This window comes from Heptranchias perlo, chromosome 25 (genome assembly GCF_035084215.1).
Source record: "Heptranchias perlo isolate sHepPer1 chromosome 25, sHepPer1.hap1, whole genome shotgun sequence".
Lineage (NCBI taxonomy): Eukaryota > Metazoa > Chordata > Chondrichthyes > Hexanchiformes > Hexanchidae > Heptranchias > Heptranchias perlo.
In genome coordinates, this window is record NC_090349.1 from 5,566,725 (window position 1) to 5,592,424 (window position 25,700).

Below are 25,700 nucleotides of genomic sequence, written 5' to 3' on the forward strand. Positions count from 1 at the left end.
AGAGGGCGCCGCGCTCGGAGATTTTTCGACACCCTGCCCGCACTTCCTCCGGCCACCAGAGGGCGCCGCACTCGGAGGGTCCACCGCACCCTGTCCGCACCTCCTCCGGCCACCAGAGGGCGCCGCACTCGGAGGGTCTCCTACACCCTGCCCGCACCTCCTCCGGCCACCAGAGGGCGCTGTGGTGGGAGGTTGGGATGTCCAAGTGCCGGATTATTAGACAATGTTCCCGTTACACTCTGCACAGTTTCAACCCCCAAGTAAGAGGTGTTCTGATCTTTGACCTGCTGCTCAGTAAAGTGATCCTGTTTTTATTTTCTGGGAGGATCTCCCCAAGTCTGCCAGTAACATCCAGCCACCAGAGAGCGCTGTTTTTGGAGGTCTTACCCAGCCTGCCCGCACCTCCTCCGGCTGCCAGGGGGCGCTGGCCGAGAGAGGGAAACAGTCGGTCGAAATTACAAGAGGACAGGAGCTGCTGGGTAGGAAATGGTGTTTTCTGATATCACATAATTCACTCTCTTACATTGTGTATTTGCCAACAAACAATAAATAACCTATTCTGCATGAGGAGAGTACCTCAACACCCCATGGACCTTGAGGGTAAGTGGTGGGTATTTTTTCTCTCAGTATGACCCCCTCTCATTTATTTTGCCTGATGTCTCAGGATAAACCCCACCTTTCACCAGTGCTGCTATCAGGATCTATGAATTGGCGAGTGCAGCTTTCCCTCTGATCATTGGGAGATAGTGGGAAGCATTGTGTGTGTGTGTGGGGGGGTCCTCTGTGCCTCTGTGCCTCCCCCTCTTAAAGTGTCTTCTGGTAAAAGATCCCGTGACTCTATTTGAAGAGCTGGGCAGTTCTCCTGGCCCCAACATTCATCCCTCAACCAACACTGCCAAAAAAGCATGTTAACTGGTCGTTTGCAGTTTGTGGGATCTTGATGTGCACTTATTGGCCACCGTGTTTGCCTACATTACATCACTGACTGCATTTCAAAGTCATTCATTGCCTGTGAAACACTATGGGACATCCAGAGGTTGTGAAAGGTGCGACAGAAATGCAAACTTGTTCTTTCTGACCCAGAGGCAGGAGTGCTGACAACTGAGTCAAGCTGGAACTTGGAAAAAAAAGTCACAGCAAAACTCTGAGCTATTAATGAAAGGCAACCATTAAACATTAAATCCTAATGTACAATAAGAACTCACATACCTTACACGTTGCTTAAAAAAGTCTGTTTATTTTCTGATATATTTTCACAATAGATAAAAGTCATAGTTTGCCGTTTTAAGTAATAATGCTAAACTCTAAGTAACAAACAATAAACAATGAACACAGAGCGTGAATCAGAGCCCGGCGAGAGCTAAGCAGATGCTGGGACATGACGCAGTGTGCTGGGAATGCTGGAACTCCATGCACACTGAGCGCCTGATCCTAGCCACGTTGCTGTGGAGAGGATCCCAGCAGAGGCCTCTGGCTGCCCAACAGGTGACTGTTTCGGTCTGTTATTCAGAGTCAAATAAATAGACTTTAAAATGCCAAGCAAGATAGGGAGAGGGCTCCATGATAAATAAGAGGTTCCTGTCAAGGTTACCCTGTTGAGTTCAGAGTTCAGCGAGCATCTTCCAGGTGCCTACGTATTAAATTAATGAAAATTGAGGGGAGCTCTAGGCTCCCGTGAAGGTGTCGCAAGGATTCCCTTCAACACTCTCAATGTAAACGAGTACGTTAAGTTTTTGAGGGATGTCACATGTACCTGCATGTGCTCTATCAACTAAGACCAATCCTGCTACAGAGAGAGCTCAATCTGGTTGAGATAATGAAGAGTAACAGTGTGCTGAGAGGAGGCTTTCCTGGCACCACAATTTATCGACTCCTCAGCATAACAGCTGAGGTGAAATGACAGAGTTTGTTGCTAGTGTAATTTAAGCGTGAAGATATTTGTGTTGTAGTAGTGAAGATAGGAGAAGTAGTGGCAGGTGTAACTCATGGCCTACTAACAGGACCAGGTTTTATTAGGAGCTTGTAACAAAACTGGTATTCTCCCATTTTCATTAAGTGAAGTTTCACTCCAGTCTTGGGGCCTATTCTCTGGTCGTGTCCGCCATTTCCCAACCAGTGCTCCATGCGCACACCGCCCTATCAGGGAATCAGCCCTTTCAATAGTTTAATTAAGATTCAAATCCAACTGTAACTCTATTGCTCAAATGCACTGTCCCACCCAGACAATAAAGACATGGCAGAGCACAGCTCCATAAATAAACTGCACTGCTCCCCCAGCACTAAAGTGAATGAGGGGGAGAGGGGGGCAGGGAAGCCCAAGAAGAATTAACTGCAAGAAAGATGGCAAACTGCCCCCTCCCCCGAACCAGAAGGAACACATCCAGGCACAGTGAAAGAGCACTACCCTACAATCAAAATAAAATTATCAGGAAGCAAAAGACACCAAATAAATTAAAAGTAAACTAGAAATCAGTGAACCCCAGTTTGGATTCTGAGGTGTCCCCTGTTCACATTCTCCCACAGTTTTGAAATTTATATCGCTCCCTTAAGTTTCACTCCGGGGGTAGATTTTGACTTTGTGCGATTGAAGTCAATGGAAATACAAATAGGGAGAGATGTAAAAGGGGCTGCCGATTCGCTATCACCCATTTTACAAAGTCAAAATCTACCCCCTGTTCTCAACCAATGTCCATGCAGTGCCCAGTGCGAATAGCACGGGATCTAGTGGTTCTGATACAACTCACTGGCTCGCTGGACCATTTCAGAGGGCAGTTAAGAGTTAACCACGTAGGCGTGGGACTGGAGTCACTTATAGGGCAGACCCGGTAAGGACGGCAGGTTTCCATCCCTAAAGGACATTTAGGCCATAAAACCCAATATAAAATCAGCAAAAATATTACAGGTGCTTCAGTGGACACCCTGGGGGGCTTTCAAATGTTAAACATGCTGAACCAATGCTGTTCCGATCACACAGTCTGTATAACAGCATTGCTGTGCCCACGGTTAAGGGGTTAACACTTTTGTGTCCCCTTCCGGTCTGCCGTGGGTCAGTGGTAGCACTCTCACCTCTGAGTCAGAAGGTTGTGGGTTCAAGTCCCACTCCAGAGACTTGAGCTCAAAATCGAGGCTGATACTCCAGTGCAGTACTGAGGGAGTGCTGAACTGTCAGAGGTGCCGTCTTTCAGATGAGACATTAAACCGATGCCCCATCTGACCTCTCAGGTGGAAGTAAAAGATCCCATCGCATTAGTTCGAAGAAGGGGGGAGTTCTCCCCGGCGTCCTGCCCAATATTTATCCCTCAACCAACAACTAAAAACAGATGATCTGGACATCATCACATTGCCGTTTGTGGGATCTTGCTGTGCGCAAATTGGCTGCTGCGTTTCCAACATTACAACAGTGACTACACTTCATAAAGTACTTAATTGGCTGTGAAACGCCTTGGGACGTCCTGAGGTCGTAAAAGGAGCAGAATAAATGCAAGTCTTTCTTTCTTTGAACTGTTTTGATGGTAGGTCCTTTCAGTTTCATGTTAACCAGACACACCGACAATTGCACTGAGAATAAGGTAGAGCGAGAATCAAACCTGCTAACATTATCCAGCAAGGAACATAAGCAGCAAAACCACTTACAACCTCAAGACATTTTGGGCAAACTCTTCAAAACTGTTCAAAAATATAACACATCCATCACTCAGAGCCTCTGCACCTGGCTCCTATTCGCTTCCAGTTGTAGTGAGGGTTCCCACGGTGATAATAAGTAGACAGCTGTCCGCTGACTGACTGGAAATGCAGGTCGAAAGGTGCTGAGGTCACAGAGTTCGCCATGGCGATGAAGCTTCATCCTCCCCCCACCTCTCCGACGACCAGATCTGTCAGAACTTCTATCTCTTTAACCCGTTATAGTCTGGTAGCAATGACAAAGATTTCTGGAACATTCCGTGGTTTCCTGCGAACTGCCACAGAGCTGCCTCCCATCCTCTTCCGGTTTATTTTCCGAAACTCTTCAGTGATTTCCAGAATGGTTTTTCCCTTTGTTTCCGGCAGTATAATGAAGACGAATACTGCGATGATCAGGCAGTCACCCAGGAATATCAGGAAGCAGAATGGGCCCAATCCCTCCTGGAAGAGAAAGAAAAGTCGGACTGGGTCAGGCAGGGTAACTGAAGGGTCACACGTTAAACACACAAACTCACCTCCGTCTCTGGTCATCACAGTTATTTTGCTTGCTGTTATTTAAATAAAGACTTGTATCAATACATCACCGTATCACATCCCTCAGAAACATCTCAAAGTAATTCAGATACAAGTTCATTACTTTGAAAAGAAGCTGATAATATCAACCATTTTGCACATATGTAAGGAGTCCTACAACACCAGGTTATAGTCCAACAGCTTTATTTGAAGCTGTTGGACTATAACCTGGTGTTGTAAGACTCCTTGCATTTGTCCACCCCAGTCCATCACCGGCGTCTCCATATCATTTTGCACATAGCAAGGACCAATGGAATGAACGATCGGCTAATCTGTTCCTTATGCTGATGTTGGTTAAGGGATGAATATTGGCCAGTGGCAGAACTCCCTACTCCTGGAATAGTGCCTTGGGATCTTTTACATCCACCTAAGCAGGCAGACAGGGCCTCGTTTTTTTTTTATTCGTTCATGGGATGTGGGCGTCGCTGGCAAGGCCAGCATTTATTGCCCATCCCTAATTGCCCTTGAGAAGGTGGTGGTGAGCCGCTCTCTTGAACCGCTGCAGTGCGTGTGGTGAAGGTTCTCCCACAGTGCTGTTAGGAAGGGAGTTCCAAGATTTTGACCCAGCGACGATGAAGGAATGGCGATATATTTCCAAGTTGGGATGGTGTGTGACTTGGAGGGGAATGTGCAGGTGATGGTGTTCCCATGTGCCTGCTGCTCTTGTCCTTCTAGGTGGTAGAGGTCGTGGGTTTGGGAGGTGCTGTCGAAGAAGTCTTGGCGAGTTGCTGCAGTGCATCCTGTGGATGGTACACACTGCAGCCACTGTGCGCAGATGGTGAAGGGAGTGAATGTTTAGTGTGGTGGATGGGGTCCCAATCATGCGGGCTGCTTTGTCCTGGATGGTGTCGAGTTTCTTGAGTGTTGTTGGAGCTGCACTCATCCAAGCAAGTGGAGAGTATTCCATCACACTCCTGACTTGTGCCTTGTAGATGGTGGAAAGGCTTTGGGGAGTCAGGAGGTGAGTCACTCGCTGCAGAATACCCAGCCTCTGACCTGCTCTTGTAGCCACAGTATTTATATGGCTGGTCCAGTTAAGTTTCTGGTCAATGGTGACCCCCAGGATGTTGATGGTGGAGGATTCGGCGATGGTAATGCCATTAAATGTCAAGGGGAGGTGGTTAGACTCTCTCTTGTTGGAGATTGTCATTGTCTGGCACGAATGTTACTTGCCACTTCTCAGCCCAAGCCTGGATGTTGTCCAGGTCTTGCTGCATGTGGGCACGGACTGCTTCATTATCTGAGGGGTTGCGAATGGAACTGAACACTGTGCAATCGTCAGCGAACATCCCCATTTCTGACCTTATGATGGAGGGAAGGTCATTGATGAAGCAGCTGAAGATGGTTGGGCCGAGGACACTGCCCTGAGGAACTCCTGCAGCAATGTCCTGAGGCTGAGATGATTGGCCTCCAACAACCACTACCATCTTCCTTTGTGCTAGGTATGACTCCAGCCACTGGAGAGTTTTCACCCTGATTCCCATTGACTTCAATTTTACTAGGGCTCCTTGGTGCCACACTCGGTCAAATGTTGCCTTGATGTCAAGGGCAGTCACTCTCACCTCACCTCTGGAATTCAGCTCTTTTGTCCATGTTTGGACCAAGGCTGTAATGAGGTCTGGAGCCGAGTGGTCCTGGCGGAACCCAAACTGAGCATCGGTGAGCAGGTTATTGGTGAGTAAGTGCTGCTTGATTGCACTGTCGACGACAACTTCCATCACTTTTCTGATGATTGAGAGTAGACTGATGGGGCGGTAATTGGCCGGATTGGATTTGTCCTGCTCTTTGTGGACAGGACATACCTGGGCAATTTTCCACATTGTCGGGTAGATGCCAGTGTTGTATCTGTCCTGGAACAGCTTGGCTAGAGGCGCAGCTAGTTCTGGAGCACAAGTCTTCAGCACTACAGCTGGGATGTTGTCGGGGCCCATAGCCTTTGCTGTATCCAGTGCACTCAGCCATTTCTTGATATCACGTGGAGTGAATCGAATTGGCTGAAGACTGGCTTCTGTGATGGTGGGGATATCGGGAGGAGGCTGAGATGGATCATCCACTTGGCACTTCTGGCTGAAGATGGTTGCAAACGCTTCAGCCTTGTCTTTTGCACTCACGTGCTGGACTCCGCCATCATTGAGGATGGGGATGTTTCCAGAGCCTCCTCCTCCCGTTAGTTGTTTAATTGTCCACCACCATTCACGACTGGATGTGACAGGACTGCAGAGCTTTGATCTGATCCGTTGGTTTTGGAATCGCTTAGCTCTGTCTATAGCATGTTGCTTCCGCTGTTTAGCATGCATGTAGTCCTGAGTTGTAGCTTCACCAGGTTGGCACCTCATTTTTAGGTACGCCTGGTGCTGCTCCTGGCATGCTCTTCTACACTCCTCATTGAACCAGGGTTGATCCCTGGCTTATTGGTAATGGTAGAGTGAAGAATATACTGGGCCATGAGGTTACAGATTTCATTCGAAAGACAGCGCCTCCGACAGAGCAGCACTCCCTCAGTACTGCACTGGGAGTTGAACCCACGACCTTCTTACCCAGAGGTGAGAGTGCTACCACTGAGCCACAGCTGAGGTACCAAAAGCAGTGAGGACTGTTAAAAAATCAGATTCTTTGGTATTTCTATCCTTTTGGTCATTTTCTGTGTATCTTTTTCTTTAGTTTTTTAAAACAACATCTAAAACTTCACACCATGAATTCTTCTTCCTATTAATGTAATTGCCTCAAGTACTGGGGCTAAAAGGGTTAAATTATAAGGACAGGTTGCACAGACGAGGCTTGTGTTCCCCTGAGTGTAGAAGATGAAGGGGTGATCTAATTGAGGTGTTTAAGATGATTAAAGGATTTGATAGGGTAGATAGGGGGATAGGGGGAGTCCGGAACAAGGAGGTATTACCTTAAAATTAGAGCTAGGCCGTTCAAGGGTGATGTCAGGAAGCACTTCTTCACACAAAGGGGAGTGGAAATCTGGAACTCTCTCCCCAAAAAGCTGTTGAGGCTGCGGGTCAATTAAAAATTTCAAAACTGAGCTTGATCAATTTTTGTTGGGCCAGGGTATTAAGGGTTATGGAAGGCGGGTAGATGGAGTTAAGATACAGATCAGCCATGATCTAATTGAATGGCGGAACAGACGCGAGAGGATGAATGGCCTCCTCCTGTTCCTAGATACCAGGCACTGAAACCCATTCACAGTTTTCCCAAGTGAATGTTATATCAAAGTGTCTCCCATTTCTAAGATTTATTTGTGATCTTACTTACCACAATAAACGGGAAGATCATTCCCAGAAGGACCAGTCCCAGCCACTGGAAGGCGCCATTTATCACAAAGGCAACGGGTCGGTAGGACTGTGTGAAGATTTCAAATGGGATGATCGCAGTCACACCCGCTGGAAAATCAAACACATTCTCAGCATTAGCACAGACTGTCCTGGTACAGTGAGCGGCCGACTCAGTAAATAACCCCGGGGGCAAGACCCCACTGTGGTGGTACACTGCCCCCTCCCCCACTGTGGTGGTACACTGCCCCCTCCCCCTCCCCCTCCCCCACTGTGGTGGTACACTGCCCCCTCCCCCACTGTGGTGGTACACTGCCCCCTCCCCCACTGTGGTGGTACACTGCCCCCCTTCCCTCCCCCTCCCCCACTGTGGTGGTACACTGCCCCCCTCCCCCGCTGTAATAGGACACTGCCCCCTCCCCCTCCCCCTTCCCCGCTGTGGTGGTACACTGCCCCCTCCCCTCCCCCTCCCCCACTGTGGTGGTACACTGCCCCCTCCCCCGCTGTGGTGGTACACTGCCCCCTCCCCTCCCCCTCCCCTCCCCCTCCCCCACTGTGGTGGTACACTGCCCCCTCCCCCACTGTGGTGGTACACTGCCCCCCTCCCCCACTGTGGTGGTACACTGCCCCCCTCCCCCGCTGTAATAGGACACTGCCCCCTCCCCTCCCCCTCCCCCACTGTGGTGGTACACTGCCCCCTCCCCCACTGTGGTGGTACACTGCCCCCTCCCCTCCCCCTCCCCCACTGTGGTGGTACACTGCCCCCTCCCCTCCCCCTCCCCCACTGTGGTGGTACACTGCCCCCTCCCCCACTGTAATAGGACACTGCCCCCTCCCCCTCCCCCTCCCCCGCTGTGGTGGTACACTGCCCCCTCCCCCTCCCCCTCCCCCACTGTGGTGGTACACTGCCCCCTCCCCCTCCCCACTGTAATAGGACACTGCCCCCGCCCCCTCCCCCACTGTGGTGGTACACTGCCCCCTCCCCCACTGTAATAGGACACTGCCCCTCCCCCTCCCCCCTGTAATAGGACACTGCCCCTCCCCCGCTGAAATAGGACACTGCCCCTCCCCCGCTGAAATAGGACACTGCCCCTCCCCCGCTGAAATAGGACACTGCCCCTCCCCCGCTGTAATAGGACACTGCCCCTCCCCCACTGTAATAGGACACTGCCCCTCCCCCGCTGTAATAGGACACTGCCCCTCCCCCGCTGTAATAGGACACTGCCCCTCCCCCACTGTAATAGGACACTGCCCCTCCCCCTCCCCCGCTGTAATAGGACACTGCCCCTCCCCCGCTGTAATAGGACACTGCCCCCTCCCCCGCTGTAATAGGACACTGCCCCTCCCCCTCCCCCGCTGTAATAGGACACAGCCCCCCTCCCCTCCCCCGCTGTAATAGGACACTGCCCCTCCCCCTCCCCCACTGTAATAGGACATTGACCCTCCCCTCCCCCACTGTAATAGGACACTCCCCCTCCCCGCTGTAATAGGACACTGCCCCCCTCCCCTCCCCCGCTGTAATAGGACACAGCCCCCTCCCCTCCCCCGCTGTAATAGGACACTCCCCCTCCCCCGCTGTAATGGGACACTGCCCCCTCCCCCGCTGTAATAGGACACTGCCCCTCCCCCTCCCCCGCTGTAATAGGACACTGCCCCTCCCCCCCACTGTAATAGGACACTGCCCCCTCCCCCGCTGTAATAGGACACTGCCCCCTCCCCCGCTGTAATAGGACACTGCCCCCTCCCCCTCCCCCGCTGTAATAGGACACTGCCCCCTCCCCCTCCCCCGCTGTAATAGGACACTGCCCCTCCCCCTCCCCCACTGTAATAGGACACTGCCCCTCCCCCTCCCCCACTGTAATAGGACACTGCCCCCTCCCCCTCCCCCGCTGTAATAGGACACTGCCCCTCCCCCTCCCCCACTGTAATAGGACACAGCCCCCTCCCCTCCCCCACTGTAATAGGACACTGCCCCCTCCCCCTCCCCTTCCCCCGCTGTAATAGGACACCGCCCCCTCCCCCTCCCCCGCTGTAATAGGACACTGCCCCTCCCCCTCCCCCGCTGTAATAGGACACCGCCCCCTCCCCCTCCCCTTCCCCCGCTGTAATAGGACACCGCCCCCTCCCCCTCCCCCGCTGTAATAGGACACTGCCCCTCCCCCTCCCCCGCTGTAATAGGACACTGCCCCCTCCCCCACTGTAATAGGACACTGCCCCCTCCCCCTCCCCCACTGTAATAGGACACTGCCCCCCTCCCCCTCCCCTTCCCCCGCTGTAATAGGACACTGCCCCTCCCCCTCCCCCGCTGTAATAGGACACTGCCCCCTCCCCCACTGTAATAGGACACTGCCCCCTCCCCCTCCCCCACTGTAATAGGACACTGCCCCCTCCCCCTCCCCCACTGTAATAGGACACTGCCCCTCCCCCTCCCCCGCTGTAATAGGACACTGCCCCCTCCCCCACTGTAATAGGACACTGCCCCCTCCCCCTCCCCCACTGTAATAGGACACTGCCCCCTCCCCCTCCCCCACTGTAATAGGACACTGCCCCCCTCCCCCTCCCCCTCCCCCGCTGTAATAGGACACTGCCCCCTCCCCCTCCCCTGCTGTAATAGGACACTGCCCCCTCCCCCACCCCTGCTGTAATAGGACACTGCCCCCCTCCCCTGCTGTAATAGGACACCACCCCCTCCCCCACCCCCGCTGTAATAGGACACTGCCCCCTCCCCCGCTGTAATAGGACACCGCCCCCTCCCCCTCCCCCACTGTAATAGGACACTGCCCCCTCCCCCACTGTAATAGGACACTGCTCCCTCCCCCTGCCCCCCGTAATAGGACACTGCCCCTCCCCCTCCCCCACTGTAATAGGACACCGCCCCCTCCCCCACCCCCGCTGTAATAGGACACAGCCCCTCCCCCTCCTCCACTGTAATAGGACACCGCCCCCTCCCCCACTGTAATAGGACACTGCCCCTCCCCCTCCCCCGCTGTAATAGGACACTGCCCCCTCCCCCACTGTAATAGGACACTGCCCCCTCCCCCGCTGTAATAGGACACTGCCCCCTCCCCCACTGTAATAGGACACTGCCCCCTCCCCCTCCCCTGCTGTAATAGGACACTGCCCCCTCCTCCCCCCCACTGTAATGATTCAGCCCCTCCTCCTTGCAGCCACTTTAGCCCTGGGGAGGCCCTCACAGTCCCTGTCTGAGTGGAACAGCGACCTAATGTGAAATAAGCGGCTAGTTTGTCAGTGAATGTGACTGAACTCACCAGGGCCAATTCCATAGCTGAAGATATAAGCGAAGATGAAGAATATGCTGCAGTATGGCATCCAGGTGAACTGATGCTGGAAAACAAGAGGCCGATAGAGAATCGAACATTACACATTGGGAATATCAGAGCAGAGAAGGGTCTAATAATCCACTGAAGACGTGTTTTGTGATAATCTCTCAGTAACAGTATCACAAGTATTCACAGGAGCTGTGCGTTAGTGCACAGTCATATTGACAGGGACCACGGCCAGTCTATATATAAACCACCCGAAACCCCCGATTAGATTCCAGCCTGTAACTCTCTCCCCGGTATCTGTTATTCTATATATATTTGGGGGTTGTCTATAGGCCCCCAAACAGTAGTGGAGGTGTAGAGGAGGGCATTAAACAGGAAATTAGAGACGTATGCAAGAAGGGTACAACTATAATCATGGGTGACTTTAATCTACATATAGATTGGTCAAACCAAATTAGCAACAATACTGTGGGGGAGGAATTCCTGGAGTGTGCACGTGACGGTTTTCTAGACCAATACGTTGAGGAACCAAATAGAGAACAGGCGATCCTAGACTGGGTATTGTGCAATGAGAAAGGATTAATTAACAATCTTGTTGTGCGGGGTCCCTTAGGGAAGAGCGACCATAACATGATAGAATTCCTCATTAAGATGGAGAATGAAGTAGTTGAATCTGAAACTAGGGTCCTGAATCTAAATAAAGGAAATTATGAAAGTATGAGGTGCGAGTTTCTATGATAGATTGGGGAACTTTACTAAAAGGGGTGACGGTGGATAGGCAATGGCTAATATTTAAAGAACGTGTGCAGGAATTACAACAATTATTCATTCCTGTCTGGCGCAAAAATAAAACAGGAAAGGTGGCTCAACCGTGGCTTACAAAAGAAATTAGGGATAGTATTAGATCCAAAGAGGAGACATATAAAATTGCCAGAAAAAGCGGCAAGCCTGAGGATTGGGAGCAGTTCAGAATTCAGCAAAGGAGAACAAACAGATTGATTAAGAGGGGAAAAATACAGTGTGAGAGTAAACTAGCAGGGAACATAAAAACTGACTGTAAAAGCTTCTATAAATATGTCAAGAAAAAAAGATTAGTGAAGACAAATGTAGATCCCTTACAGTCAGAAATGGGGGAAATTATAATGGGGAACAAAGAAATGGCAGAACAATTAAACACATACTTTGGTTCTGTCTTCACAAAGGAGGACACAAATAACCTGCCAGAAATGTTAGGGAACCAAGGGTCTAGTGAGAGGGAGGAACTGAAGGAAACCAGTATTAGTAAAAAAAAATAGTGCTAGGGAAATTAATGGGGCTAAAGGCTGACAAATCCCCACGGCCTGATAATCTACATCCCAGAGTACTAAAGGAAGTGGCCCTGGAAATAGTGGATGCATTGGTGATCATCTTCCAAAATTCTATAGACTCTGGAACAGTTCCTACAGATTGGAGGGTGGCAAATGTAACCCCACTATTTAAAAAAGGAGGGAGAGAAAAAACAAGGAATTACAGACCAGTTAGCCTAACATCAGTAGTGGGGAAAATGCTAGAGTCTATTATAAAAGATGTGATAACAGAACACTTGGAAGGCATTAACGGGATTGGACAAAGTCAGCATGGGTTTATGAAAGGGAAATCATGCTTAACAAATCTACTGGAGTTTTTTGAGGATGTAACTAGTAGAATAGATAGGGGAGAACCAGTGGATGTGGTGTACTTGGATTTTCAGAAAGCTTTTGATAAGGTCCCACACAAGAAGTTAGTGTGCAAAATTAAAGCACATGGGATTGGGGGGAATATACTGGCATGGATTGAGAATTGGTTGACAGACAGGAAACAGAGAGTAGGAATAAACAGGTCTTTTTCCGGGTGGCAGGCAGTGACTAGTGGGGTACCGCAGGGATCAGTGCTTGGGCCCTAGCTATTCACAATATATATCAATGATTTGGATGAGGGAACTAAATGTAACATTTCCAAGTTTGCAGACGACACAAAGCTGGGGTGGAATGTGAGCTGTGAGGAGGATGCAAAGAGGCTCCAATGTGATTTAGACAAGTTGGGTGAGTGGGCAAGAACATGGCAGATGCAATATAACGTGGATAAATTTATTTATTTATTTTTTTATTCGTTCATGGGATGTGGGCGTTGCTGGCAAGGCCAGCATTTATTGCCCATCCCTAATTGCCCTTGAGAAGGTGGTGGTGAGCCGCCTTCTTGAACCGCTGCAGTCCATGTGCTGTTAGGAAGGGAGTTCCAGGATTTTGACCCAGCGACGATGAAGGAACGGCGATATATTTCCAAGCCGGAATGGTGTGTGACTTGGAGGGGGATGTGCAGGTGGTGGTGAGGTTAGCCACTTTGGTTATAAAAACAGAAAGGCAGATTATTATCTGAATGGTGATAGATTGGGAAAAGGGGAGGTGCAACGAGACCTGGGTGTCCTTGTACACCAGTCACTGAAAGTGAGCATTCAGGTGCAGCAAGCAGTTAGGAAGGCGAATGATATGTTGGCCTTCATTGCAAGAGGATTTGAGTTCAGGAGCAGGGATGTCTTACTGCAGTTATACAGGGCCTTGGTGAGACCACATCTGGAGTATAGTATGCAGTTTTGGTCTCCTTATCTGAGGAAGGATGTCCTCGCCATGGAGGGAGTGCAACGATTCCTGGGATGGCAGGACTGACGTATGAGGAGAGATTGGGTTGACTAGGCCTATATTCACTAGAGTTTAGAAGAATGAGAGGTGATCTCATCGAAACATATAAAATTCTAACAGGATTAGACAGACTAGATGCAGGGAGGATGTTCCCAAAGGCTGGGGAGTCCAGAACCAGGGGTCACAGTCTCAGGATACAGGGTATGCCATTTAGAACCGAGATGAGGAGAAATTTCTTCACTCAGAGGGTGGTGAACCTGTGGAATTCTCTACCACAGAAGGCAGTGGAGGCCAAGTCATTAAATATATTCAAGAAGGAGATAGATATATTTGTTAATGCTAAAGGGATCAAGGGATATGGGGAAAAAGCGGGAACAGGGTACTGAGTTAGACGATGAGCCATGATCATTTTGAATGGCGAAGCAGGCCCGAAGGGCCGAATGGCCTACTCTTACTCCTAATTTCTATGTTTCTATAAACCCCCTCGAACCCCTCGATTAGATTCCAGCCTGTAACTCTCTCCTGGGTATCTATTGTTCTATATATAAATGCACCAAACCCCTCGATTAGATTCCAGATTGTAACTCAATCCGTTATTCTAAAAATAAGTGTGAGGAACAATTAAAAATTCATTTAGGTGATAATGATTCATTATTATCGGAATATTAAGGGGAGAATTTCTGCCGGAGGAATGGAAAATTCCTGGCAGGTTGTGCACAGTTTTCCAAGATTGGCTCCCGACTTGTGGAAAACCTCCCCTTTAATTGCTTCTCCCAGACACAGTAACACTCACCTGCAGAGGCAGAGTAACACACAGGAGCGCTGCCCACAGAGTCATTAGGCTGTACCCTTTCCACAGCAGCGCCTTTCTGCCGTCTCGCTCGATGAAGAATCCCTGTCCAAAAACAACAAAAGAATTTCAGACACTTTAGTAAAACGACAGCTACTCAGCCAGAATGTGCGATCCCAACCCGTCCCCACATCACTCCGACCCGTCCCCACATCACTCCGACCCCTCCCCACATCACTCCCCTGTCGGACAGGTACTCACTCCACATCACTATGACCCTTCCCGCATCACTCCGATCCCTCTCTCCACATCCCTCCCCTAATGGCAGGTACTCACTCCACATCACTCTCCTATCTGACTGGTACTCATCACATCACTCCCCTATTTGATTGGTGCTCATCACATCACTCCCCTATTTGATTGGTGCTCATCACATCACTCCCCTATTTGATTGGTGCTCATCACATCACTCCCCTATTTGATTGGTGCTCATCACATCACTCCCCTATTTGATTGGTGCTCATCACATCACTCCCCTATTTGATTGGTGCTCATCACATCTCTCCCCTATTTGATTGGTGCTCATCACATCACTCCCCTATTTGATTGGTGCTCATCACATCACTCCCCTATTTGATTGGTGCTCATCACATCACTCCCCTATTTGATTGGTGCTCATCACATCACTCCCCTATTTGATTGGTGCTCATCACATCACTCCCCTATTTGATTGGTGCTCATCACATCACTCCCCTATTTGATTGGTGCTCATCACATCACTCCCCTATTTGATTGGTGCTCATCACATCACTCCCCTATTTGATTGGTGCTCATCACATCACTCCCCTATTTGATTGGTGCTCATCACATCACTCCCCTATTTGATTGGTGCTCATCACATCACTCCCCTATTTGATTGGTGCTCATCACATCACTCCCCTATTTGATTGGTGCTCATCACATCACTCCCCTATTTGATTGGTGCTCATCATATCACTCCCCTATTTGATTGGTGCTCATCACATCACTCCCCTATTTGATTGGTACTCATCACATCACTCCCCTATTTGATTGGTGCTCATCATATCACTCCCCTATTTGATTGGTGCTCATCACATCACTCCCCTATTTGATTGGTACTCATCACATCACTCCCCTATTTGATTGGTGCTCATCACATCACTCCCCTATTTGATTGGTACTCATCACATCACTCCCCTATTTGATTGGTGCTCATCATATCACTCCCCTATTTGATTGGTACTCATCACATCACTCCCCTATTTGATTGGTGCTCATCATATCACTCCCCTATTTGATTGGTGCTCATCACATCACTCCCCTATTTGATTGGTACTTACACAAGTCACTGACGTGAGCAAGAGTGTTGCACCTGCCCCTAACACCACATACGGTATCGTCCAATCAGGAATTCCAGCTTCCTGGAACACTTCAGAAGAGTAGAAATAAATCTAGGGAACAGGAAATCAAGTCAATCTTAGTATTGAGATCTTTATTTCACAGTGGCTGCACACATTCAGTGTGCCTTAATCTGATTCTCATTCTCTGCCCGTCTACTTGTCTGTCTGTGTCTTTCCCTCTGTCTCTGCGTCATCTCTCCTCCTGTCACTGTCTCTGCCTGTTTGTCAGCTCTCACTGCGTGTCTTTGCCTGTGCGTGTGACTCCTTCTCTCTGTTTCTGTCTCTCTGACTTTTTCTGTCTATCTGTTCTCGCTCTCTCTCTCTCTCTCTTCGTGTCTCTATTTATCTGTTCTCTTCCTCTCTCTCATCTGGTCTCTTTCTCTTTCCGCCCATGTGTCAGTCTATGTCACTCATTCTGCCTCCTGCACTGAGCTAAATACCAGCTGATGATTAACTTCCACCTCCACACAGCACCATACTCACCGCATTGATGCCACACAGCTGCATGGCGACGGTCAGCATGATGTTGGTAATGAGCTGCCATCGTACCGAGCGGTCTTGGAACAACTCCCGGGCGGTCTTTGCAAGTTCTCCCTGTGTCGCAGCCTGTTCAGCCTCCATGTCCTGAACCTCCTCGTAAAAGTCTCCCTGACCCCAGAGTCTCCGGAGCGCTGTGGGGCAAGTAACAAATACAGACAGTTATTTGGGGAAGTGGCTTCACTGCTGAGTCCGATGTCACCTCACAGACCTTAGTTTATAAATCCAGCCAAGGAAAAGGAAATTGAGGGCAGCGATGTGGGGAGTTTTACTCGAGAGAGGAGCTGACTCATTCCTGTCTACCTGATCTCAGCTGCTCCAATCGTTAACCCCGTCCAGCAACGCCTCAAATTTAAAGTTCTCATTCTTGTTTTCAAATCCCTCCATGCCCTTGCCTCTCCCGATCTCTGTAACCTCCTCCAGCCCTACAACCCTCCGAGATCCCTGCGCTCCTCCAACTCTGGCCTCTTGCGTATCCCCGATTTTAATCGTTCCCCCATTGGTGGCCATGGCTTTAGCTGCCTAGGCCCTAAGCTCTGGAATTCCCTCTCCACTTCTCTACCTCTCTCCTTCTTTAAAAAGTTCCTTAAAACCTACCTCTTTGACCAAGCTTTTGGTCACCTATCCTAATATCTCCTTATGCGGCTCGGTGTCAAATTTTGGTTGATAATCGCTCCTTTGAAGCACCTTGGGACGTTTTACTACATTAAAGGCGCTATATAAATGCAATTTGTTGTTGTTTTTTTCCCTTTACAGATGCTGACTGACCAGCTGTGTAATTCTAGCACTTTCTGTTTCAGTTTTCTGGCATTTACATTTTATTTTTTCCACCTCTTTTTACTCACAAGAAATAGTTTCAATATCCTGTTTTTTGGTGCATTTTTTTGGATAAGAGGTTAGCAATTGCCGAGAGGAATCCCTGGGCCACATGGTCTTTCGGGGTGGGCAACACTGTCAGTATTTATCGCCCATCCCTGATTGCCCTGAGGGCATTTAGTGTCAAACGTGCAGTGTGGGGCTGCGTAGGTCAGAGGTCATGACTAGGTCAGACCAGGTAAGGGGGTGGCAGGTTCCCTTCCCTGGAGAACATCGGTGAACCAATTGGGTTCTTACTGCAATTTTAATGGTAATTTTTTTCTGGTTCCAACCCACAAATGACCAGATTTTATTGAATCTATTTTCACAATTTGCCATGGTGGGATTTGAACTCACAACCTCTGGATTGCTAGTCCGGTATCAGAACCACTAGGCTACTGTACCCAAGTAGGAGTAGGTTCCCTGTCTGGGGTGCAGGTAACAAGATCATAGATGTACTTACGAAGAGCACGTTTACGACTTTGGTACACACGGCGCACGGAGGGAGACTTTCCCTGGTGTGAGGCAAATGAATCAATATCATTGAGGAGCCCCATCACCTCTGACCCATAAGTGCTGACCTGCACCAATGATTGAGGGAACGAGACTGAGGGGTGCAGCACCCTGAGACAGGCAGGACATTGGTGATTACAAATATCACCATTAATTGATTAGGTGTCTCTTACTTTCGCAGCAGTCAGGGTCGGGGTGGTCTGGATCCCCAAAATGGTGTGGGATTCTCACAGATTAAGGAGGGGCCGCCAATAGTACAGCACTACCCAACCAGTCACAGTTTATCTAAAAAGAGGAAGTGGCCTGGTTCAGACCAGTCCGACCCTGATTTAAGTTTCTCTGTTTGACCCTGTGTATATTTTGGGGTCACTGAATGTGTTCAATAATCTAATCGTAGCACCAACACCCAACCTGCCATTGGGACAAATGGCTATTTTGCCAAAATTGTTTTGAATAAATACAGCCCATGAGAAGCCCGCCCCTCCCCCATCCCGCTCCCACTCACCGTCCACACACAAGGCCTTATTGCCCCTGTCGATCAGCAGGTATCTGGGGCTCTCTGGGAACCAGGGCAGCAAGACAAGCTGAATGAGGGCAGGCAGGCCGCTGAAGGCCAGCAGCAATGGCCAGGCCTTCTCGGTGCCTAAAATCTCCCTGAGGAAAGAGAAAGAGAGAGAGAGAGACCGGTGTTAGAAAGCAGCAGACACTGGCCGTCACTGAGTATTCACAAAACCACACACACTTATAGCAGTGTCGGCCAATAGGAATCGCTGACAGGTATGGCTGCAGCAACACTGTTTCAGCCACATGCACTAATTTTAGTAGAAAATGCCTTGCACACAATCCAGGTAAATGTACTTCACACGAGTCTATTTACTTATCAAATATCTACCGCCAGTCAGTAACTAACGGAGTAAAGCAGTCACAACGATCAAAAAACACCCCCGCATTCTGCTTTTCATCTTACCATTATACAAACAAATGTACAAAAAGGTTAAAGTTCACATGTATACGTCGTGCTGAGATCACATGCCCACTGTCGATTATTCATTTTTTATTTTCTAATCAGAAATGCAATTAGCAGCATCCGGATTCCCAATTAGCAGCATCCTGATTCCCAATTAACAGCATCCGGATTCCCAATTAGCAACATCCCGATTCCCAATTAGCAATCAGCATGGTTGGAACTAACTAACAGGTTTGAAGCTAAGAGGAAGATCACACTCAGTGTCAGGAGCAGGGGAAGAGCCTTTAGTAACAGGGGCAAGGGAGAGACATTAGTGATGTTGGGAGTTGTGGGCAGTGATCAGTATAACTCTGGCCTCTTGCTCATCCCTGATTTCCTTCCCACCTCCATTGGCGGCCATGCCTCCAGCTGCCTAGGTCCCAAGCTCTGGAATTCCCTTCCTAAACCTCTCCGCCTCTCCGCCTCTCTCTCCTCCTTTAAGATGCTCCTTAAAACCTACCTCTTTGACCTAGCTTTTGATTGCCTGTTCTTATGTCTCCTTCTTTGGCTCAATGTCAATTTTTGTCTAATTATGCTCCCATGAAGCGCCTTGGGATGTTTTACTACATTAAAGGCATTATATAAATGGCACTGGGCCTACATGTGACTCCACTCCCACATTATGTGGTTGACTCTTGATTTCCCAAGGCCCCACTGTCAGTGTCACTCACATCCCAAGAATACATTTTAATTCTTTTATTTAAGCTGAGCCAAGGGACAAATTAAACCATCACCCATCCCTTGGCAGGAACCATGAGCTAACGACCGAAACTTGTCTGTACAAAGATTGAGAGTTTTACCTGAGTCCAACCACTTGTCCTATGAATTTACCAAAGGCAACAAACATCGCACGGGTCAGAGACACGAGTCCTCGCAGTTCCTTCGGCGCACTTTCCCCGAGGTACATACTGTGAACATTTAGGCCGATTCCTTTGAATACAGAATTAACACGGCCCAGTTTTACAAACCACTCCCAAGCATAAGATATAGTTTTGTCTCCTTAGCATGAGCCTCCCTCGATAACACACTCAACAGTACAGACATCGATAACACACACAACAGTACAGACATCGATAACACACCCAACAGTACAGACATCGATAACACACCCAACAGTACAGACATCGATAACACACCCAACAGTACAGACATCGATAACACACCCAACAGTACAGACATCGATAACACACACAACAGTACAGACATCGATAACACACACAACAGTACAGGTATCGATAACACACCCAACAGTACAGACATCGATAACACACCCAACAGTACAGACATCGATAACACACCCAACAGTACAGACATCGATAACACACACAACAGTACAGACATCGATAACACACCCAACAGTACAGACATCGATAACACACTCAACAGTACAGACATCGATAACACACCCAACAGTACAGACATCGATAACACACACAACAGTACAGACATCGATAACACACCCAACAGTACAGACATCGATAACACACCCAACAGTACAGACATCGATAACACACACAACAGTCCAGACATCGATAACACACTCAACAGTACAGACATCGATAACACACACAACAGTACAGACATCGATAACACACCCAACAGTACAGACATCGATAACACACACAACAGTACAGACATCGATAACACACCCAACAGTACAGACATCGATAACACACACAACAGTACAGACATCGATAACACACTCAACAGTACAGACATCGATAACACACTCAACAGTACAGACATCGATAACACACACAACAGTACAGACATCGATAACACACTCAACAGTACAGACATCGATAACACACACAACAGTACAGACATCGATAACACACACAACAGTACAGGTATCGATAACACACACAACAGTACAGACATCGATAACACACACAACAGTACAGGTATCGATAACACACACAACAGTACAGACATCGATAACACACACAACAGTACAGGTATCGATAACACACACAACAGTACAGACATCGATAACACACAACAGTACAGGTATCGATAACACACACAACAGTACAGACATCGATAACACACCCAATCGTTCAACCGTCGATAACACACACAACAGTAGAACCATCAATAACACATCCAACAGTACAACCATCGATAACGCACACAACAGCACAGGCATCGATAACACACACGACAGTACAGGCCATTGATAACACACCCAACAATGCAACCATTGATAACACACACAACAGTACAGGCCATCGTTAACACACCCAACAGTGCAACCATTGATAACACACACAACAGTACAGGCCATCGATAACACACACAACAGTACAGGTATCGATAACACACCCAACAGTACAGGCCATCGTTAACACACCCAACAGTACAGGTATCGATAACACACCCAACAGTGCAACCATCGATAACATACACAACAGTACAGACGTCAATAACACACCCAACATTACAGTGTCAGAGTGTAATTTGCCCGTAAATAAGTTGATGATGTAGCAGTTCAGCACCTTGGACAGCGCACGTGTGAAGCAGCAAGCCAGCATGATTTAAACAGTGGCCTGGTCCAGGAACCCAAAATTGCCCCAAAACTCACCACTGAAGCAGTGTGATATTCAAGCAGTACAGACAGAGGCTCAGTGCTTTGTCAAATCCATTCCATCGCTAAGATAAAACGAGGCTCAGTCTCACACCTTCCTGCTGATTGTAGTACATTGAAAACACTTACAGGGGTCAGGAATTCCTCTGGTCAAATGGGCACGTTCATCATTCAGATGGCCCACAGTCCCTGCCTAAAGTACCAGAGGGTGTACATTATTTCTCTTAAGGGCTGGACTCCTTTTTAAGGTGTTTTGTTGGCTTGTCTGTCTCGCCCTACCAACACTTCCTCCCCCTACCTGCCCCCCCACCCCATGTGGGCCAGATGTCACCACGCTATCTGTGACTAAACAGTCGAATTGCAGCTGTCAAAAATATTACAGCAGAACTAGAAAAACAAGCAAAGAAGGAGGAAATCATACTGCGGGTACCTGCATTGATTCCATACAGGAACCTCCCCACCAGGATCATCTCGAAGGACCGTACCACCTTGCTGAATATCATTATTACTGCAGCTATGATGGCCACAATGTTGTTGAAGAGCAGAGCTTTCTTCCTGGAACAGAGGAGCAGGAGCAATTCAGTAAAATCAAGTGTTCCTCTGCAGATTACTGGTGATGGTCGGGTCACAAATGAGAGACCCAGATTACTAGGTAAATCCCTGTGTGTCAGTCTGCCTCACCTCCGGGCTGGCTTAAGGGTGGTAACCGTCTCTAGACCTGAGGCAAGATAATAAAGAATCCACGGACAAGACATTGACACCTTGTGCATTTTGTAAGTGAATAAATTCCCGCTGATCCTTACCTCCCATACTTCACCGAGAGATGCCCGGCGTTCAGGGCTCCAAGCAGTCCTCCAATCGGATAAATCGAGACAATCACATACCAGAGGAGTTTGATGGCAGTTTCGTCCAGTGTCGTGCCAAAGCGCTCGATCCACGTCTCAGCAATGAATGCCTTAATAAACTGTGTAAAAAAACCCCACTCTGGATTAGCAACCTGAAATTCTGTGTATAAAATAATAGAAAGAATGACTTGCATTTCTATAGCGCCTTTCACTGCCTCAGGATGTCCCAGTGGGCTTTACAGCCAATGAAGTATTTTTGAAGTGTAGTCACTGTTGTAATGTAGGAAATGCAGCAACCAATTTGCGCATAGCAAGATCCCACAAACAGCAACGTGATAATGACCAGATAACCTTTTTTAGTGATGTCACACATATATCTATCTTTCAGATGAGATGTTAAACCGAGCCCTGTTTGTCCTCTCAGGTGGATGTAAAAGATCCCATGGTACTATTTCAAAGAAGAGCAGGGGAGTTCTCCCTGGTGTCCTGGCCAATATTTATCCTTCAACCAACATCACTGAAACAGATTATCTGGTCATTATCTCATTGCTGTTTGTGGGATCTTGCTGTGCGCAAATTGGCTGCTGCGTTTCCTACGTTACAAAAGTAATTGCATTTCAAAGAAGTACTTCATTGGCTGTAAAGTGCTTTGGGACGTCCTGAGGTTGTGAAAGGTGCTGTATAAATGCAAGTCTTTCTCCTTTATATATAAAACCTTGTTCTTATGCTGACCAGGTTCTTTTTGGTAAGTCAATTAGTAACTTTCGACATCACGCATCATATATCCAACCAAGGAGTTCAGCAGGTCACTTGTCTGGAGTCTCTCTGTACCAGTGTACTTCTGCATCCTGGGACAAACATAACTTTCAGGAACACTAAAAAAGAAATCAGAAAATGCTTGTTCCTATTGCTCTTTGCTTTCTGATTTTCCCTCCCTCTGTCCCATCTTGTAAAGCCTCATCCCCGAGCTTCAGACACTACCTTTCCCCACACTGACCATCGGCAGCCTCTCTTATGAGTGGAACTCTCAGCTCCATGGCAGACAGAGTGCTAAAGTATTTGTAGGTTCGGTGTTGTAGACACACCAGAAACTCGGTTCAGACTGCCCCGTAAACTGTTTCCAGGAGGATCGGTAACCAGAGGACAGAGGTTTAAGGTAATTGGCAAATAAGCCAGGTGGGAGATGAGAAGTTTTTTTTTGTTCAGCGAGTTGTTATGATCTGAAACGCACTGCCTGAAAGGGCAAATTTAAAAGTATCTTTCAAAAGGGAATTGGATAAATACTTGAAAAGGAAAAATTCGCAGGGCTAAGAGAAAAGAGCGGGTGAGTTGGACTAATTGGATAGCTCTTTCAAAGAATCGGCACTGGCATGATGGGCCGAATGGCCTCCTTCTGTGCTGTATGATTCTATGACTCGTTCCATGAAAGGTCTTTCAGCTTGCAGAGTGAGAGGATTTTCATCCTATCAATCTGGATGGGTTTACCTCCGAGGTCCCAGAGGTGAAAGGTCTTACCCACTGCACCATCCAGTCCCCAACATTCTTTCAAAGCAGTCGTTACCTCTGTCCTCTTGACGGAATTATATGAAAATGATCTGCACGACTAATGGGAGCTGCTTACCGTTGAAGGTGCGTTGATGGAAGACATGTTGAATCCATATTGGAAGCCACCTCCAATCCCGGTCACTAGGATCAATGGGAGAAGCATCCGTCCCTGGAGCTACAGTGTGAACAAAGGGAGACAGTGTTCACAGTCCAAACTCATACCAGTGAGAAGAGCCACTCAAAGGTATCACAGCAACAAAAGCCAAGAAAAGGTCCTATTAAACGTCATTCATTTATGAGTGGCAAGCACACACATTGGTTTACTTTGACATACGTCACTGAAAAATAAGCACAGCTTTGTGTTTGAATGGGGTTTGCAATCGGTGACCGTTGCTTGTCACATCTGATGTTGATAGTGATCATCTGTTACTGTACGTCCTCATTTCCAATAATATTCACATTTACAAAGCATCGTATCCTGTTGTCGAAATGACTCAAAGCACTTCACCTGAATTACTATTGAAGTGAAGTGGCAAGGGTGGTTCCAACTGAGCCACGCTGGCATCCAGAGCCAACCCAGTGCCTACAAATGCAAGAGGAAGCAGCGACATTCTGGTTGTAAATCATGGACTCCTTCAGTGTAAGTTATCGCCCTCTGTAAGTAGGACAGATGTTCACCACGCACCAATCCTATCACTGGGATTTGGACAGACACAGTCACCAACGGAATATTACTGGTGTCAAGTCCGAGCAAAGCGATGATCATTCTTGGCTCAAGTACATTCAGAGCAGTGAGCCCAGGTAACACCTGCTATCTCAGACAATATTTCAGTACTACATTTTCCTCACAGTGTTTCAGTGCCTCCCTTTCTGTTTAGAAGATATTCGTGATGAGCTGAACTGACCTGCAGCATTATTCAGCCAATTCCCTCCGAAATACTGACTCAAATCAAGTTAATAAGTTAATAGGACGGAAGTCAGAAGAGCTCGGACACTGTGAACCAACCATTATAACATGCACTCAGTACTGTTACAGAGATGGCTGTTGGCTGGCATAATTGTTGCCACTGTCCTTTCATCCCTGGGATCTGTCCTTCAATCCAGCCCACACCAATGGGATACAGGTGTCTTCCTCTGACAGCTGTAAGGGTTCTATACCAAATGTGTTTGAGCAATGATTATTGTCCCATCAAACACTCCCAGGTCATGCACAGCATTGGTTAGATACAGAGTAAAGCTCCCTCTACACTGTCCCATCAAACACTCCCAGGTCATGCACAGCATTGGTTAGATACAGAGTAAAGCTCCCTCTACACTGTCCCATCAAACACTCCCAGGTCATGCACAGCATTGGTTAGATACAGAGTAAAGCTCCCTCTACACTGTCCCATCAAACACTCCCAGGTCATGCACAGCATTGGTTAGATACAGAGTAAAGCTCCCTCTACACTGTCCCATCAAACACTCCCAGGGCAGGTACAGCACGGGATAGATACAGAGTAAAGCTCCCTCTACACTGTCCCATCAAACACTCCCAGGGCAGGTACAGCACAGGTTAGATACAGAGTAAAGCCCCCTTATTTGTGCCAACAGTGTGCCTTAGCCTCAGCCTCAGAATGGCAGCCCTTACTGCACCAGTGTGACATCTCCATTCCCGACAGCAGCCGTCCTTGGTGGTTTCTCGGAGTGAAAATTCTGTGAGAGTAATTCTGGCTCTTTGCACCACCCAAACTCATTCGTGTCAGCATCAGACATTAGATAGAAGAGAGCCACCTGTTAGATATACTGCATACTGCGAAGGACAGGATTACACAGGTAAAGTAATAAGCAGGAAGAATCCACGGATAGAACATACCAGTTTCTTCAGCATGGTGCCTTTTCAATATGTTGAATAGGAACTCCCTGTCCTGTGTAATTCCCGTTGGGTCTGGCTGTCTCTGGGTAGAAGCGAGGTATTTAAAGGTGGACACAAACATGAAGCAATCGGGCTTCACATGTCCATTGTTGTTTTTTAACCTGAGCTTAATTTATTAACTACCTTCTGCCAACAGTAAAATACCCAAAGCTTCAGTTTTCACAGGCCATTAATTATCTCGGCTGAAATTACGTTTCCATCAGAATCTCTGCGTCA

At 48.2% G+C, this 25,700-nt stretch overlaps 1 protein-coding gene across 1 annotated transcript; it reads right to left on the reverse strand.

Annotated features, from left to right (window-relative positions):
* Positions 1–1,217: 1,217 nt before the first annotated feature.
* On the reverse strand, positions 1,218–25,493 carry LOC137341953 (solute carrier family 2, facilitated glucose transporter member 11-like). Its single transcript, XM_068005495.1, has 12 exons — positions 25,425–25,493; positions 23,646–23,744; positions 21,983–22,143; positions 21,610–21,734; positions 19,393–19,522; positions 18,092–18,240; positions 16,165–16,352; positions 15,622–15,732; positions 14,264–14,365; positions 10,799–10,874; positions 7,513–7,640; positions 1,218–4,122 (listed from the first exon to the last, which is right to left on the reverse strand). Exons 1-12 carry the CDS (start codon positions 25,437–25,439, stop codon positions 3,901–3,903), a joined length of 1,506 nt encoding a protein of 501 aa, XP_067861596.1. The 5' UTR covers positions 25,440–25,493; the 3' UTR covers positions 1,218–3,900.
* Positions 25,494–25,700: the final 207 nt, after the last annotated feature.

Coding starts and splice junctions, on each gene's coding strand:
- LOC137341953 (XM_068005495.1), bottom strand. Junction 22,144..23,645: donor CCATCAACGCACCTTCAACG/GTAAGCAGCTCC, acceptor TTTTTTACACAG/TTTATTAAGGCATTCATTGC. Junction 16,353..18,091: donor TAAGGCCTTGTGTGTGGACG/GTGAGTGGGAGC, acceptor CTTGCCCCACAG/CGCTCCGGAGACTCTGGGGT.